The 12,188-nt window shown below is 35.5% G+C and overlaps 1 protein-coding gene across 1 annotated transcript in view; it reads right to left on the reverse strand.

Moving 5' to 3' along the window:
- The window catches only part of LOC131053988 (glycosyltransferase BC10), a 58,364-nt gene extending 50,738 nt beyond the window's left edge, over positions 1–7,626 (reverse strand). Inside the window, exon 1 of the mRNA XM_057988550.2 lies at positions 6,561–7,626. Coding sequence (XP_057844533.1) covers positions 6,561–7,112 — 552 coding nt within the window. The 5' untranslated portion in view covers positions 7,113–7,626. The remainder of the gene's footprint in view (positions 1–6,560) is intronic.
- Positions 7,627–12,188: the final 4,562 nt, after the last annotated feature.

A 12,188-nucleotide genomic window follows, 5' to 3' on the forward strand; every position in this document is an offset into this window, starting at 1 on the left:
CATAGAGATTCGATCCGGTGGTCGTGATTTTTCTTATATGAGAGCGTGTGTTAACTGGTAGCTGATTAACCGGTATTTCAGGAAGAACGGAGCATTTTTGGGTCCGGAAGCTTTTCGGTGATTGAGATGCATTGAAGAGTGTTTGGGATGATTGGGCCGACTTAGACACATCATTCTATTATCAATTTGGTGATCTGCATTTATCCTTTTTGATTCGGTCAAGCCGACATGTGACTACACGTTACACCTTCATGTTGAAATAATATCTATGGTCAGATCCTTCAAGCCGACATAGCAAATTACAAATGTGTGAATGGCCTTTGGCCTTACACATTTATATATAACGATTTATAAGTTATCTTGCCTATTAAAAGGAATCATATTTATGTTATACGAATTTGTTCCTAACTATTTGTTATTGGTTAACAAATTGCATTAAGTGGTTAATACAAAACAATTATTTCATAAACCTGCCACCCCTTGGAAAGGTCACCATGAAGGATCATAGCCGACATCGTCAAGAAGACATGTCATTTGATGTATCCCACGAATGGATACAAATAGTGCGCCTTTCCTCTCACAAATATTTTTAGATCGAAGCGACATATACACAGATCATAAGACATATATTCAGATTGGGTCTTCACTACAGCAAGACACATAAGCATATCGATATTATCTTCAGCATCGTGGATATTGTTCACCATCATAAATGTGAACAAATCGAATTATATAGACTGCAATCTAGAATGTGTGAGCAGTGCGGATCATATTGTAGTAGATCGAAGTACATATAACATACTTGCAGATCAAACTATCATCTACAGCACTATCGTGCTGTATGCATTGTCATTCTTCAAACATTGTGAATTCTTCAGCACTATCGTGCAGTAAGCAAGCAACTCAGGAAAGCATTGGTGGTACATCCTACAGCAATTCAGTTTGCATCTCCTTCAGTTTAAAGTAACTAGATCCATCTATAAGCTTCAAGGATTGAAGCAATTCACATTGGTCTTTGTGTCATTGTAACAACATCTTGCTATTGATATATATATTGGAGATATAATTTTCGTGCTCGGTGGAGACGATAACAGTATATCATCTATGGTTGGGAGGGCAACAATAATGTGAATCATTGCCTGTGGTTAATCGAGCACACCCTATGGTTAATGTGCATGGTCATCTTCTTGTGTTCCTAGTATTGTAAGAAAAATCAACACTTTAGGCTGACATGATGTATGATCTATTTTGTGGTTGCCAGTATATATGTTTGGTGTGGGTGATCTTTTTGGTGGATGGTGCAACTGTATGCGAGCAAGAGGTGATCGAGAATCCATTTTGGCACAGTTTCACGTGCGCATTCTTGATCTGGTAGCTAACTGAGACAAAGAACAGGGCAGAACAGCAAAAGTGATCCAATCAATGCATTCAATACTTAACCGGAACTCATCCAGGCATAATAGATGCTATTTCAAAGTTCATACATTGTAATTCATCACTGTAACAACTTTGTAAGTCAGTGAGACTTCCCTGAGGGTTGTAGCCTTCTGGGTCATTGTAAATTAGCAGTGAGCTCTAAGCAGTGTGCCTGAATGCCTACGCATTCCCATTTTGTAATATCGTTTTGCTACTGGCCATAGTGGAATAATATTGTGGGTTCAAATCCCACCGTGGTTTTTCCCATTTCGGTTTCAACGTAAAAATACTAGTGTTATGATCTTGTGGTTGTTTGTTTTATGTTTTTGCATTTCAGTTTCAAGTATTTGCTTCCGGTGGTTGAAAGTTAAGTCTGAAAATTTGCTAACCGGTAGATCACTGATTCACCCCCCCCCCCTCTCAGTGACGCTGATTCCAACAACATTTAGGCGGCGATATTCCTTGTGGGTGTACAATTTTGGTAGGCAATGGAGGGTTGTGGTTGGTTGTTGCTCAGGCTTGCTTGGCATGAAGTATCTTGTACATTTATGGACCTTGACGAGTTGGATATTACGCATGGCTGAATGGGATCTTTATTTCTTAGCACTCATCATTTATTGCTCTTGGGTGGCGGATAGTACGTCGAGTTTTGAGTCTTCCATAAGAAGATGGCAGAAGCTAGTTTCATATTGTTTTTCCAAAAAAGTTTGTGAGGCTCAGAAGAAAAGAATTCTCTTCTCTGCTAAAGCAATGGAGGCAAATTTCTCCTTAACGGCTTCAAAGCCAATGGTTGCATTCAGGGGGTCGATATCAGATGAAAGGCTCTCAAACATCTTCAAGTTTGATGACAAAGACTTCTTGACGCGAGTCAAGATTATTCTAGGCGAGGAATACTTGAAAGCCTCTTTCAAGTATCAATGTTGATGTTGCGTCCATGTTTACTGCGTGGTGTTTCGCGTTGGAGTCGAAGGAAACAGTTTGGTGGCTGGTGGAGAATTGTGTTATAGAAGAGTGGCGGGGGGTTTTGAAAGTTTAATGGAAATGGCGCGAGATGGGCAAGGCTTCATCTGTCCAAGTGGTGTATGGCTTCCAATGAGTGAATTCATCCCAACCCTACACCCATTCCTTATCTGGAGCACAAATAGTAATAAGGAAGTTCAAAGAGCCTCGGCCCAGGTTGGCATGACGGGGGTGAAGGACTATCTAAAGGCAGTAGAAGCTAGGAGACTTAGGTGGGAAGTAGAGAAATGGGGCCCTTACGATCAACAGTCCCCTTCTACATTTGGTGCCGCCTCTTCGCAATGCAAATGGGGTAACTCGAGGGGCGCAAATAAGAAGACACGACAATCCCTTTGGATTGGTTTTAGTTTTCAGATTCTGCTGAACTCTAAGGGAGATGATCAAACTCTTTTCAGACATCATATATTCTGTAATGTTTTCGATATTAATACAAATACAACTTTACCGATAAAAAAATAATAATCTGCAAGATTCATCCTAGAGATTGGCTTTGGTGGTTAATCAAATTCTTCAATTTCCTTTGTCCATATTCCTAGGGAATGGAATAAGATGGCCTTTGGCTAAGTGGGCCTCTAAAGAGATGTATAATTAGAATGTTGCAGATTGGGGAAAGCTGACTCAAAATAAAGCTTAGCAAATTCTTCAACTTATCCAAGATGATCAAGTGGAATAAATCTAGTTGGTTGATTAGGGGAAATTGCTATCTAGATAGAAATCTACATTTTACTAAATGCAATACTGAGTGATATTACAAGGACCCCCGACGGATTACTCTCTTGTTGGCTATCTTGACGGCAATAGCTATCTGGAAATCTATTTGGTGTAAATGTAATTAATTTCTTTGAATTATTTTTTTATTTTTGCCAAAATATATATTATAATGTTAATATAAAATTATATTATCAATATTGATATATTATTATATGAATATTTATTTATTAATTTTACGATTACAGTATATTAATTTTATTAATATTTTATGAGGTTTATATGTATTTCTATGCATAAAAAATATCAAATAATATGTATGTTGTTTCTAATATTCCTGCTTTTAGGCTGCAAAGATATATTTAAATTTTTTATCTATTTTTTGTACAAATAAACTCAAGTCTCACAAAAAATTGTCGGATCCACAAACCAAATTATGCTACCTGTATTACACAAATCTAAGTATCAGTGTTGTCGCATATGAAGGCTCCTTGCCTAGATTGTATTGTAACCATTACTATTGTTGATTGATGCATTGGTTTGGAGTTTAAAGGCTAGGTTTTTGTTTAAATAGGTTTTTCCTAGGATACATCATTGTGTTATGATGAATAATTTTATTGAATTGTTTATTTTCAACAAATTATTTCAAATTGCATTTTCTCCTCTTATACAACTGTGGGAAGTGTTTCCGCACCTTGTTCCCTTTCAAGAAACACAAATAGCCACTTCAAGTTACTGGAATGGGAATTACTAGCCAAAGACAACCACCCTATTCACAATTTTCATCACATTGATCATCATCAAACCATAATTTAAAAACTCAGCAAAAGTTACTCACCTAATAACTCCACCAAGCTATTGAAAAGTACTCCCTAAGGCTTGCCAAGTGCTCTCCAAAAATCTCCAGCTAGCAAAAAGACTATTTTTCAACTTTTTTCCAATTCATTTTCTCAATTTCCTTTTTAATTCTTTTAAATTTTTTTCCCATTGCAATAGATTTGAACGCTTGTTAACACTATTAACTTTTAAGAAGTTATTTAAGTTGATTTTAGATTTAGAATATTCCAATTTTCTCAGTTCTTTCCCAATCCAGAGTCCAAGTCAAAATTTTGGCCTGCCAAGTTTCTGAACTATGGAACAAACTTACCAAGATCACATCCTAATTTTCATTTCATAATCACAGCCACACCTTTGTTCTGCTGTTAGAAACCACGACCATTCTTGTCTATTACTAGAATAAAGCAGACTTGTTTCGATTGATATTAATGATCTTATCCCCATTTTTCCCAGCATTACTTTTCAAGCATATTTTATTTTCAGCTTAACTATTCTTTAGAAAGTTAGATCTTGCAGATTGAATCGTCTCGGCTTTGTTACTTGACCTTAAGCCTATGACAGCATGTGCTTTGGTATCTAAAACAATAAAGCTCTATTTTTAAGTTTCGGAATTTCACAGCCATTTGGATTCTTTAACGTAAATTAGTTGAATGATGGTAAGCAGCTACCCAATTTAAGTGCAGTGTCTGATGTCAACACATTATGGAGTTGCTACAACATATAAGTTCGTTGTGCTCCAAATCATTCTGACTGAAAAACAGCCTTTTATACATTCCCTGAAGAGGAAACAAACTCCATTTTACAGGTTATATTCCTTTCTTTACACTATCACAGGAAACAAGCCCACCCTTTCCAACTTTAGCTCTAACTTGCTGATAGAAGACAGCCCCATTGACCAGCTAAATTTCTACATAAAGAATCCATAATTTAGGTAAATGCTTCAAGGGATGGTTAAGCCATCGAGTATCTGTTATCACAGTAAAATTTCAGGATGGTTGAAAATATCAATGGAAAACATAACTCGGATGATCTACTCACAGACCTGGAATATCATGACCAATTTGTAATAGCAACTTATGTTTTCAGGGGGAAGACAATGTGGATGCGAGCATCACATCTACCATTTGGCAGTTCTAACAAAATGGGATCACGAGCTAATTCATAGGAACTTAGAGATTCATCATTATCATTACCCTTATGCAATAATAGGGAGAGAGAAAGGGTAATAAGGTCACACTGAGAAAGATGCAAACCCAAAGTAGAAATAAGGAAAGAGCTTCTATCAAGGACACAAGCAGGAGATGCAATCCCGAAAATATTCTAGCGCCTTGGAGACAAGTACTGCTATCAATAATGTATGCTATCCAAAGTGCTACTGTCAAGAAATGTGCTGATATAATCCCAAAACTAGAAATCTAACATGACCGTTATATATAATATTCCATTTTAATATTTGTTTTAATTTGGTATTTAAATAGTTAGCTGTGACTGCACAAATACATGTTCTTCTCCTATCAAAACTAAGGGTAGTAGAACTCTGCCTTTCAATATAGTATCAGGGGGAGCGCCCCAATAGCCTTCCACCAGGTAAGGTTATGCAAAGATAAGACTTTAGAGATTTATAGTTCATAAAGGCTGAGGTGATTATTCCTATGATAAGGTGTAATTTCCAAATCACCATCACCAACTGCCCTATAACAACATTCATATATATCTCCAATGTGAAACGGGCAGAGGAAAAATCCTATATAAGCATGGGAAGAAAGGATGTGAATTTTTTGCACTCCCAGGACAGTGGAATCAAAAGTAAATTTTATTATAGACTGTGGACATCATGGACAAAAAAGCCGATATCATGACAGTTGTTTCTTGGTACAGTCTATTCAGTAAGGGGGTGTGTTGAGAGGTTGAGTGTGCTCATCATCTTCTTGAATTGAAAAAGGATAGAAAGCAAAAGACAAAAGTGACCAAAATGATTGTCTCATAAGCTTTTTTTTAACCTCGGAGATATTAAAATGTATTCATTCATTCTCCTCTTACAGAATTCCTCCTCAGATGAACTTGAACCCCGATCCTCACAAATTAGAATAAAATTAAAAAATCAAACCATCAAACGGAGCCAAATCCAACTAGTGGAGAATGCTTACTCACAAAGAGACTACAAGGTATGACTCCTCATAAGTACAAACTAAGAGGATGGAAGGATATCCAGGTACCAGCAGGGTGCTCATTCTGCAATCAGAAAATCAAACTCGGAGCACCCAGTGATCTAAAGATCTTCAAAATATCGTTTGCACCAAATTTTGATAAATTCGATATTGAAAACGAAACAGAAGGTTTCAGTGAGAGTCAGTCTAGCGGATGGGCAAAATTCAAATTTTAAAAAACGGAAATAAAATCAATGATATTTGATTTTACTCTTATATGGCACACAATTTATGAGAATCACTAACGCACTGGCCCAGATCTAAGCTTATATATCCCTGGCCACATGTATAATTTCTCGACATACATTAAAGCACACAAAAGTTCACTGATCAACAGTAACTTGTAAACCAAGAAAGCATAATTATATTTACCTGACTGGGAATCTGCCGACCATAGAAAGGAGACCTTGAGGTGACATTGAGCTTAAACGAAGGAAGCGTATGCACGTAAATAGAATACATTCCTTCATACCCATGAAAAAACTTTTCCCACAAAGCAATAAGCGGCAATGGGCCCTTGGTCAAAAACATGAAAGCCACTTTGGGAACCCTGTGAAAGGGATACCCTTTTCTCCTGGGCGCCAGGGAAGCTCTCCAAAGAAGCTCGCTATCGCTCATATTGTGCATTAACTCGCTTGGCTTGATCCACTGTTCTAATCCCGACCGATCCCTAGTCATTTTACATGATAGCTGAGCCTGTGGGAAAGCCAATGGCTTTCCAAGTGGGTTAAACATGTTCTGGGCGCCTAAATATCTGGTCATATGGAAGGTTGCGACCACCCCAATAACTACACCAAAGCCTACCAGTATCAAGTATGAAAGAATACGCAGCATCTTTATATGCCATTCTCGCTTCCCTGATCTGAAGGGAACTAAAAGCGCTGCTGTATCTTCTGCTAAATGAGTAGCCCCCCTAGGCTGCATATTGGCTGAATCCAATCCTCGAATTCCTTTTCATTACAATCTGTCCAGATTATCCGATGTTTATGAAGTTTTTTAGCAGCTTTGGGAGGGCAAAGTGTCGTGAAATCTGGACTGGAATGAAATGGGTTTTAGAGAAAGTACTTATAAGATAAAGAACAGCCGACCCGCAAGCAATGTTCCACACATTGACTGCACTTGGACCAGCTTTTTCCTCCATTTGAAGGCAGAGCCTTTGCTCCTTGCTTTTTCGGTGTTTAGGCTAAAACTGTGGTGATTTTGATTTGATTTGCCCCACCATATCAACAGATAAGTGAGATTCCGGCGGCAGAGCAGGGGTTTCCTATTTATAGTTTCAAAACCGTTTAGAATTATATTTAGAATCTACGGCCGCCATGGGAAGGATTATTTTAATCTGATCAGTAATTAGGATCTACGGCCGCCATGGGAAGGATTATTTTAATCTGATCAATAATTAGGATCTACGGCCGCCGTGGGAAGGATTGTATTAATCTGGTCGGTAATTAGGATCTACGGCCGCCATGGTAAGGATTGTATTAATCTGGTCGGTAAGGTCTTGTCTTATTTGCATACAGGCTAATTACTTTTGAGCTGTGTTTTTTATTAACTTTTTTAATGGGAACTTAATATTCCTCGTACACCCTCTATTAATATTAGCGAGTATATGTAACACGCGAATAGATTTCTTGAGTTTGTATTTAATATTCTGTTTATGAATAAATCATTTCTTTAGAGTATATTCAATAATCTTCCCTTTTTTCAATGACTATAATAATTTGATTGAATAATTTTAGTGTTTATCATTTTGGTGGTTAGATTAAACAAAGTAATACTCTAAGGGAATAACATCCCTTTAGAATATTTGTAAAGTTAAAAAAGTTTTAAATAATTGAAAACTTAAATTTTCATTATCTATTATAGTAAATAAGAATGTTTTTTATAAATATTAAAAGAATTTTAAATCAATGGATCATATTATCCAAAATGTTGATTTAAAAGAATAGAAAAATATTCTTTTCAATTATGGATCATGAAATGTGATCCAAAACTTATTTTCCTTCTTAAGGATGGATCACAAAATGTGATATAAAATGAAGGAAAAGCTATTTCCTCTTTGTGATGATGTGTATGATCCAAAGTATTTATTCAAAAAATCTCTACATAATTTTTCGCTAAAAGCATTATCATTTAGAATTTAAACATTTCATTTTTAATGTAATCATGTAATACAAGACCTACCTTAAGAAACTCTTTCATGGGAAGACTAGCAAACATTAGCAATGCTCTTCAAGTTTTTGAAATAAGAAAATTACAACACAATGAGAGAATTTGACCATGCTATAAGGAAATCTTCAACTCACTTCCAAGAGCTATTTTGGCAATGTGTTCGTGTATTTCTATTATCTTCTTCCTCATCTCAAGCGCTTATATATATAAGCAAGAGAGCAATAAAAAAAGTTAATATGAAAACTTAATAAATTTTCTAATCAATGCACCCAAGTGACATTTCTCAAGGTAACCACCCATGATTGAATCCAAAACTAAGAGTCATTTCAACCCGTAAGGAAAACCAAAAATACTTGACAATCCATGAGCTCAAAATGTCTTATCTTCTATGCTAGTTTATTAGGATTTTAATATAGATGATATATAATTGGATGTAATGAGTATTTGACATGTGAATTAATTTCAAATTTGTGTTAAGGAGTTTTTTTAACAACTCACTCCATCACAACACTTCTTGTCATTATAGTTACACCTATCAACGTAATTAAATGCATTTTCAATGTTGCACAAAACATATACCTTGGAAAATATTGAAATACCCAAAGTGTGGCATTGAACTTCAAGGTAGACCACAACTTTACAACAACAACAAAAAAAAAAAATGTATGAAATATACGCAATGATGAGCCTTAGGATTGGCCTTGTTATCCTATTTTATTTGTTTTAACTCGTACTTTTCATGACATTTCATATGCTCTTAAAACAATACCTTAACTTTATTATCTAAGTTTAATGGATGATATATATGTCATATGACAAATGAGTGTGTCTTTATGGATATTTATGGAATGATGTGGTTTTTTATGTTAGTAATGTTAGTTAATGTGAATGAATTCTCTTTGAGGAACTAACCCATAACAACAAAGCTCATCTATTGACCTACAACCAAAGGGTGATTACGCTACCCACAATGTGTCTATCCCTTGCATCTCATAAAGTAGTGGTTGTGGTACAGTTGTTGAGAATGGGAAGCGATTATGTTTATTTCCTGTTATTGTTGATTAATGAAGAATAAATATAGTCATAGAACAAAGAGAGATTGTGGAACAGTAAAGAACACGATTCATAATCATGCTACCATATTCTTTCATGTTTTCTATTTCAACAATTCTTTGGTGTTGTATGAGTTTGAGTAGGACTGTGACACCCTCAACTCCTTTTAGTTAGTTATTTATTATTATTTATGAAAGAATAAGTTGTATCCTTATTATCTTAGAGAACTGATAGCTGGTAGGGTAGTTGCTTAGAGTCCTACAACAATCTAACTCTCGGCCTTCATTTATAAACCTTAGATCCTATCAAAGTTGGAGGATTACCTAGAATATATCAATCAATCAATCATTAGATCCTCTCATAGTTTCCTTCATCAAATCAGCAAGCTATTATCGGCTTTATGTATTTCTTTTGAATCTCAAACCTGATGGAATGTTGATGACGAACTTTCAAGTTAAAGATCGATTTTGATATATGAGGTTACAACACTCAAGTAAGGGCCACTTGAGGTATTGTAACTCTCTTTGTAGTGTATATTCTTGTTGTATATGTTTAGTGTTGTAAATTGTATCTTCATACAATTCACACTCATTTGGGGCTCACTTTTGTGGTTATCCCACCATTCCTCTAATTTTGACTAATTGTGCTCAAGCCAATACCAAATATGGAAGCTTAGCACCTTTCTTTACTCACTAACCAAGATTCTAGCTCAAGATACCAAAGCTACTATGTCTAGCACCCTACTCTTGTAGAACTATTGCACCTAGCACCCTATACCTCCTAATCTACGACACCTAATGTCACGGTCCAATCAAAATGGGCCCAAATTCAAACCTCTAATGGTCGAAAAGTTGTTGAGCAGGAAAGTGTTCCCCAATGTTGATCTTCTTGAAAAATTTAACATGTTTCATGAGGTTGTGTATAAATACTAGTTTCACCCCCCTCATTCAAACATATTTCTACAAGGCATTCAATTCCAATTAATCAATTATGATTAGGCATTTTTAAGGCTGTGAAGGAGATTCAAGCATTCAAGCATTCAATTTAGCATCCATGATCAAGTTTGTGTGTTTCCTTCATGAATGAAGACATGCTTGAACTCCTATCAAGTAACATCAACCTTTCATGAGGCTTCAAGACAAGACAATTCATAGAAAAGGTATAAAATTTTCAATTCTAGATTTCCTTAAGATTTTTAGCCTTTGCCTTGCAAGGGTGAGCTCTCTTTCCCATTAATCATTGTTGTGGTGAAGGTTAATTCCTACTTGAGGTTTGACTTAGGAAAACCCATATACAACCCAACACTTTTCCTTTCTTTTGTGTGTGTAGGTGATAGATCCGACGACAAAGAGTTACAAATCTAGAAAGTGCAGGTAAAGATACACAAAAAAAATGAAAAACTATGTTTATTGTCAACTAACTACAGTGTCCAACATTTTTTTGTTGAAGATTCAAGAGGACAATCTACAAAGCATCCTGATCTGGATTTTGCACATCAAAGCTAACCAAAAAAACCCTAGGATAGTGGCACCTAGCTATAGTGACCACCACTTTTAGGCCCAGATTATAAACATAGGTTTCTCTATCTATCACATTTCCATATTTGAGCTTATTTCCTTATTTACAATTTTGTATCTTTCTTTTTTATGTTGTTTCTTATCAAAATCCCTAGTTCTTGCATCACTTCTCATTCCAATCATATCAAAATCAAACGAGAATAATCAATTACAATGTTATACTCTCCTTAAAGGCTGAAGTTGGGCCTAATTGGTATTCTTTAATGAATGTTAAAGTGGATGGGTTTGATTCCTAGTTTGTGTGTTTAGACTAGTGAACACCCATTTCCTACACCATTTTAATATGATAATTACAATATTGGTTAATTTGGTAGACTAATCATTGAGTTAATTTCTTTATTGATATAACTAATGGTTAACAACTAATAAGATAAGTTGAGTATAATGAGTTGCAACATAGTTAAATCTCGTTGGAACTAGTCACGCATAGCCACTATTGTGTTGTTGATTAGTCACCCCAACCACTCCTATAAATTTAAAATTATTTTTAGCATTGTTTTGTTTTCAATTCAATTTGTTACTTTCAGTCAAATTCCTATACATGGCTGATAAAATACTAAGAGAGTCCTTAGCTACACATATAGTGCCAACATCATCTAAGAAGAAATGTCCTTGATCGATAATTATATGAATACCCTGAGATAATAGGTTACATGACAAGGAAATTGTTGGTTTGTTGATCCTTATAGATGATTTTTTTTTGCATCAATCTATTATAATTAGAAGGAGTTAGCCATTTTTGGCACTATTGTCAAAGACGGTGCTAAGGTTTAGGATCTCTTAGTTAGGTTTCCTCATATGTTGTTTGCTTTATTGATTAGGAGAGTTTATTTTTTAGCAATAGGATTAGTATTTTTTTAGATAAACTTTAAACCATTCACTAACAAAGTGCAAGAAGACATTTGTTAAGCTCATCCTCCATTGCATGTGATGATAGAGGTGTAATAGTGAAAAATTAGGGTTTCCACCATAGAAGGAAGGGAACCGCTAATTTTTACTTAAAGACCATTACATTCAAAAGAGGGTTTCAATCCAATAGATCTAGTCACAAACCAGCAAGGATTAGGAAGGAGAATATTGATTGGATTGGGGGGTTTTGATGATGTAAATTAATAAACCCTCTTTTGTAAGTTGAATTGTTGAAATTAGGGTAAAAGTGTTGGAAATTGGAGTAGAAATGTATATAAACAGTGAGCTACAA

Source organism: Cryptomeria japonica, chromosome 2, assembly GCF_030272615.1.
Source record: "Cryptomeria japonica chromosome 2, Sugi_1.0, whole genome shotgun sequence".
NCBI lineage: Eukaryota > Viridiplantae > Streptophyta > Pinopsida > Cupressales > Cupressaceae > Cryptomeria > Cryptomeria japonica.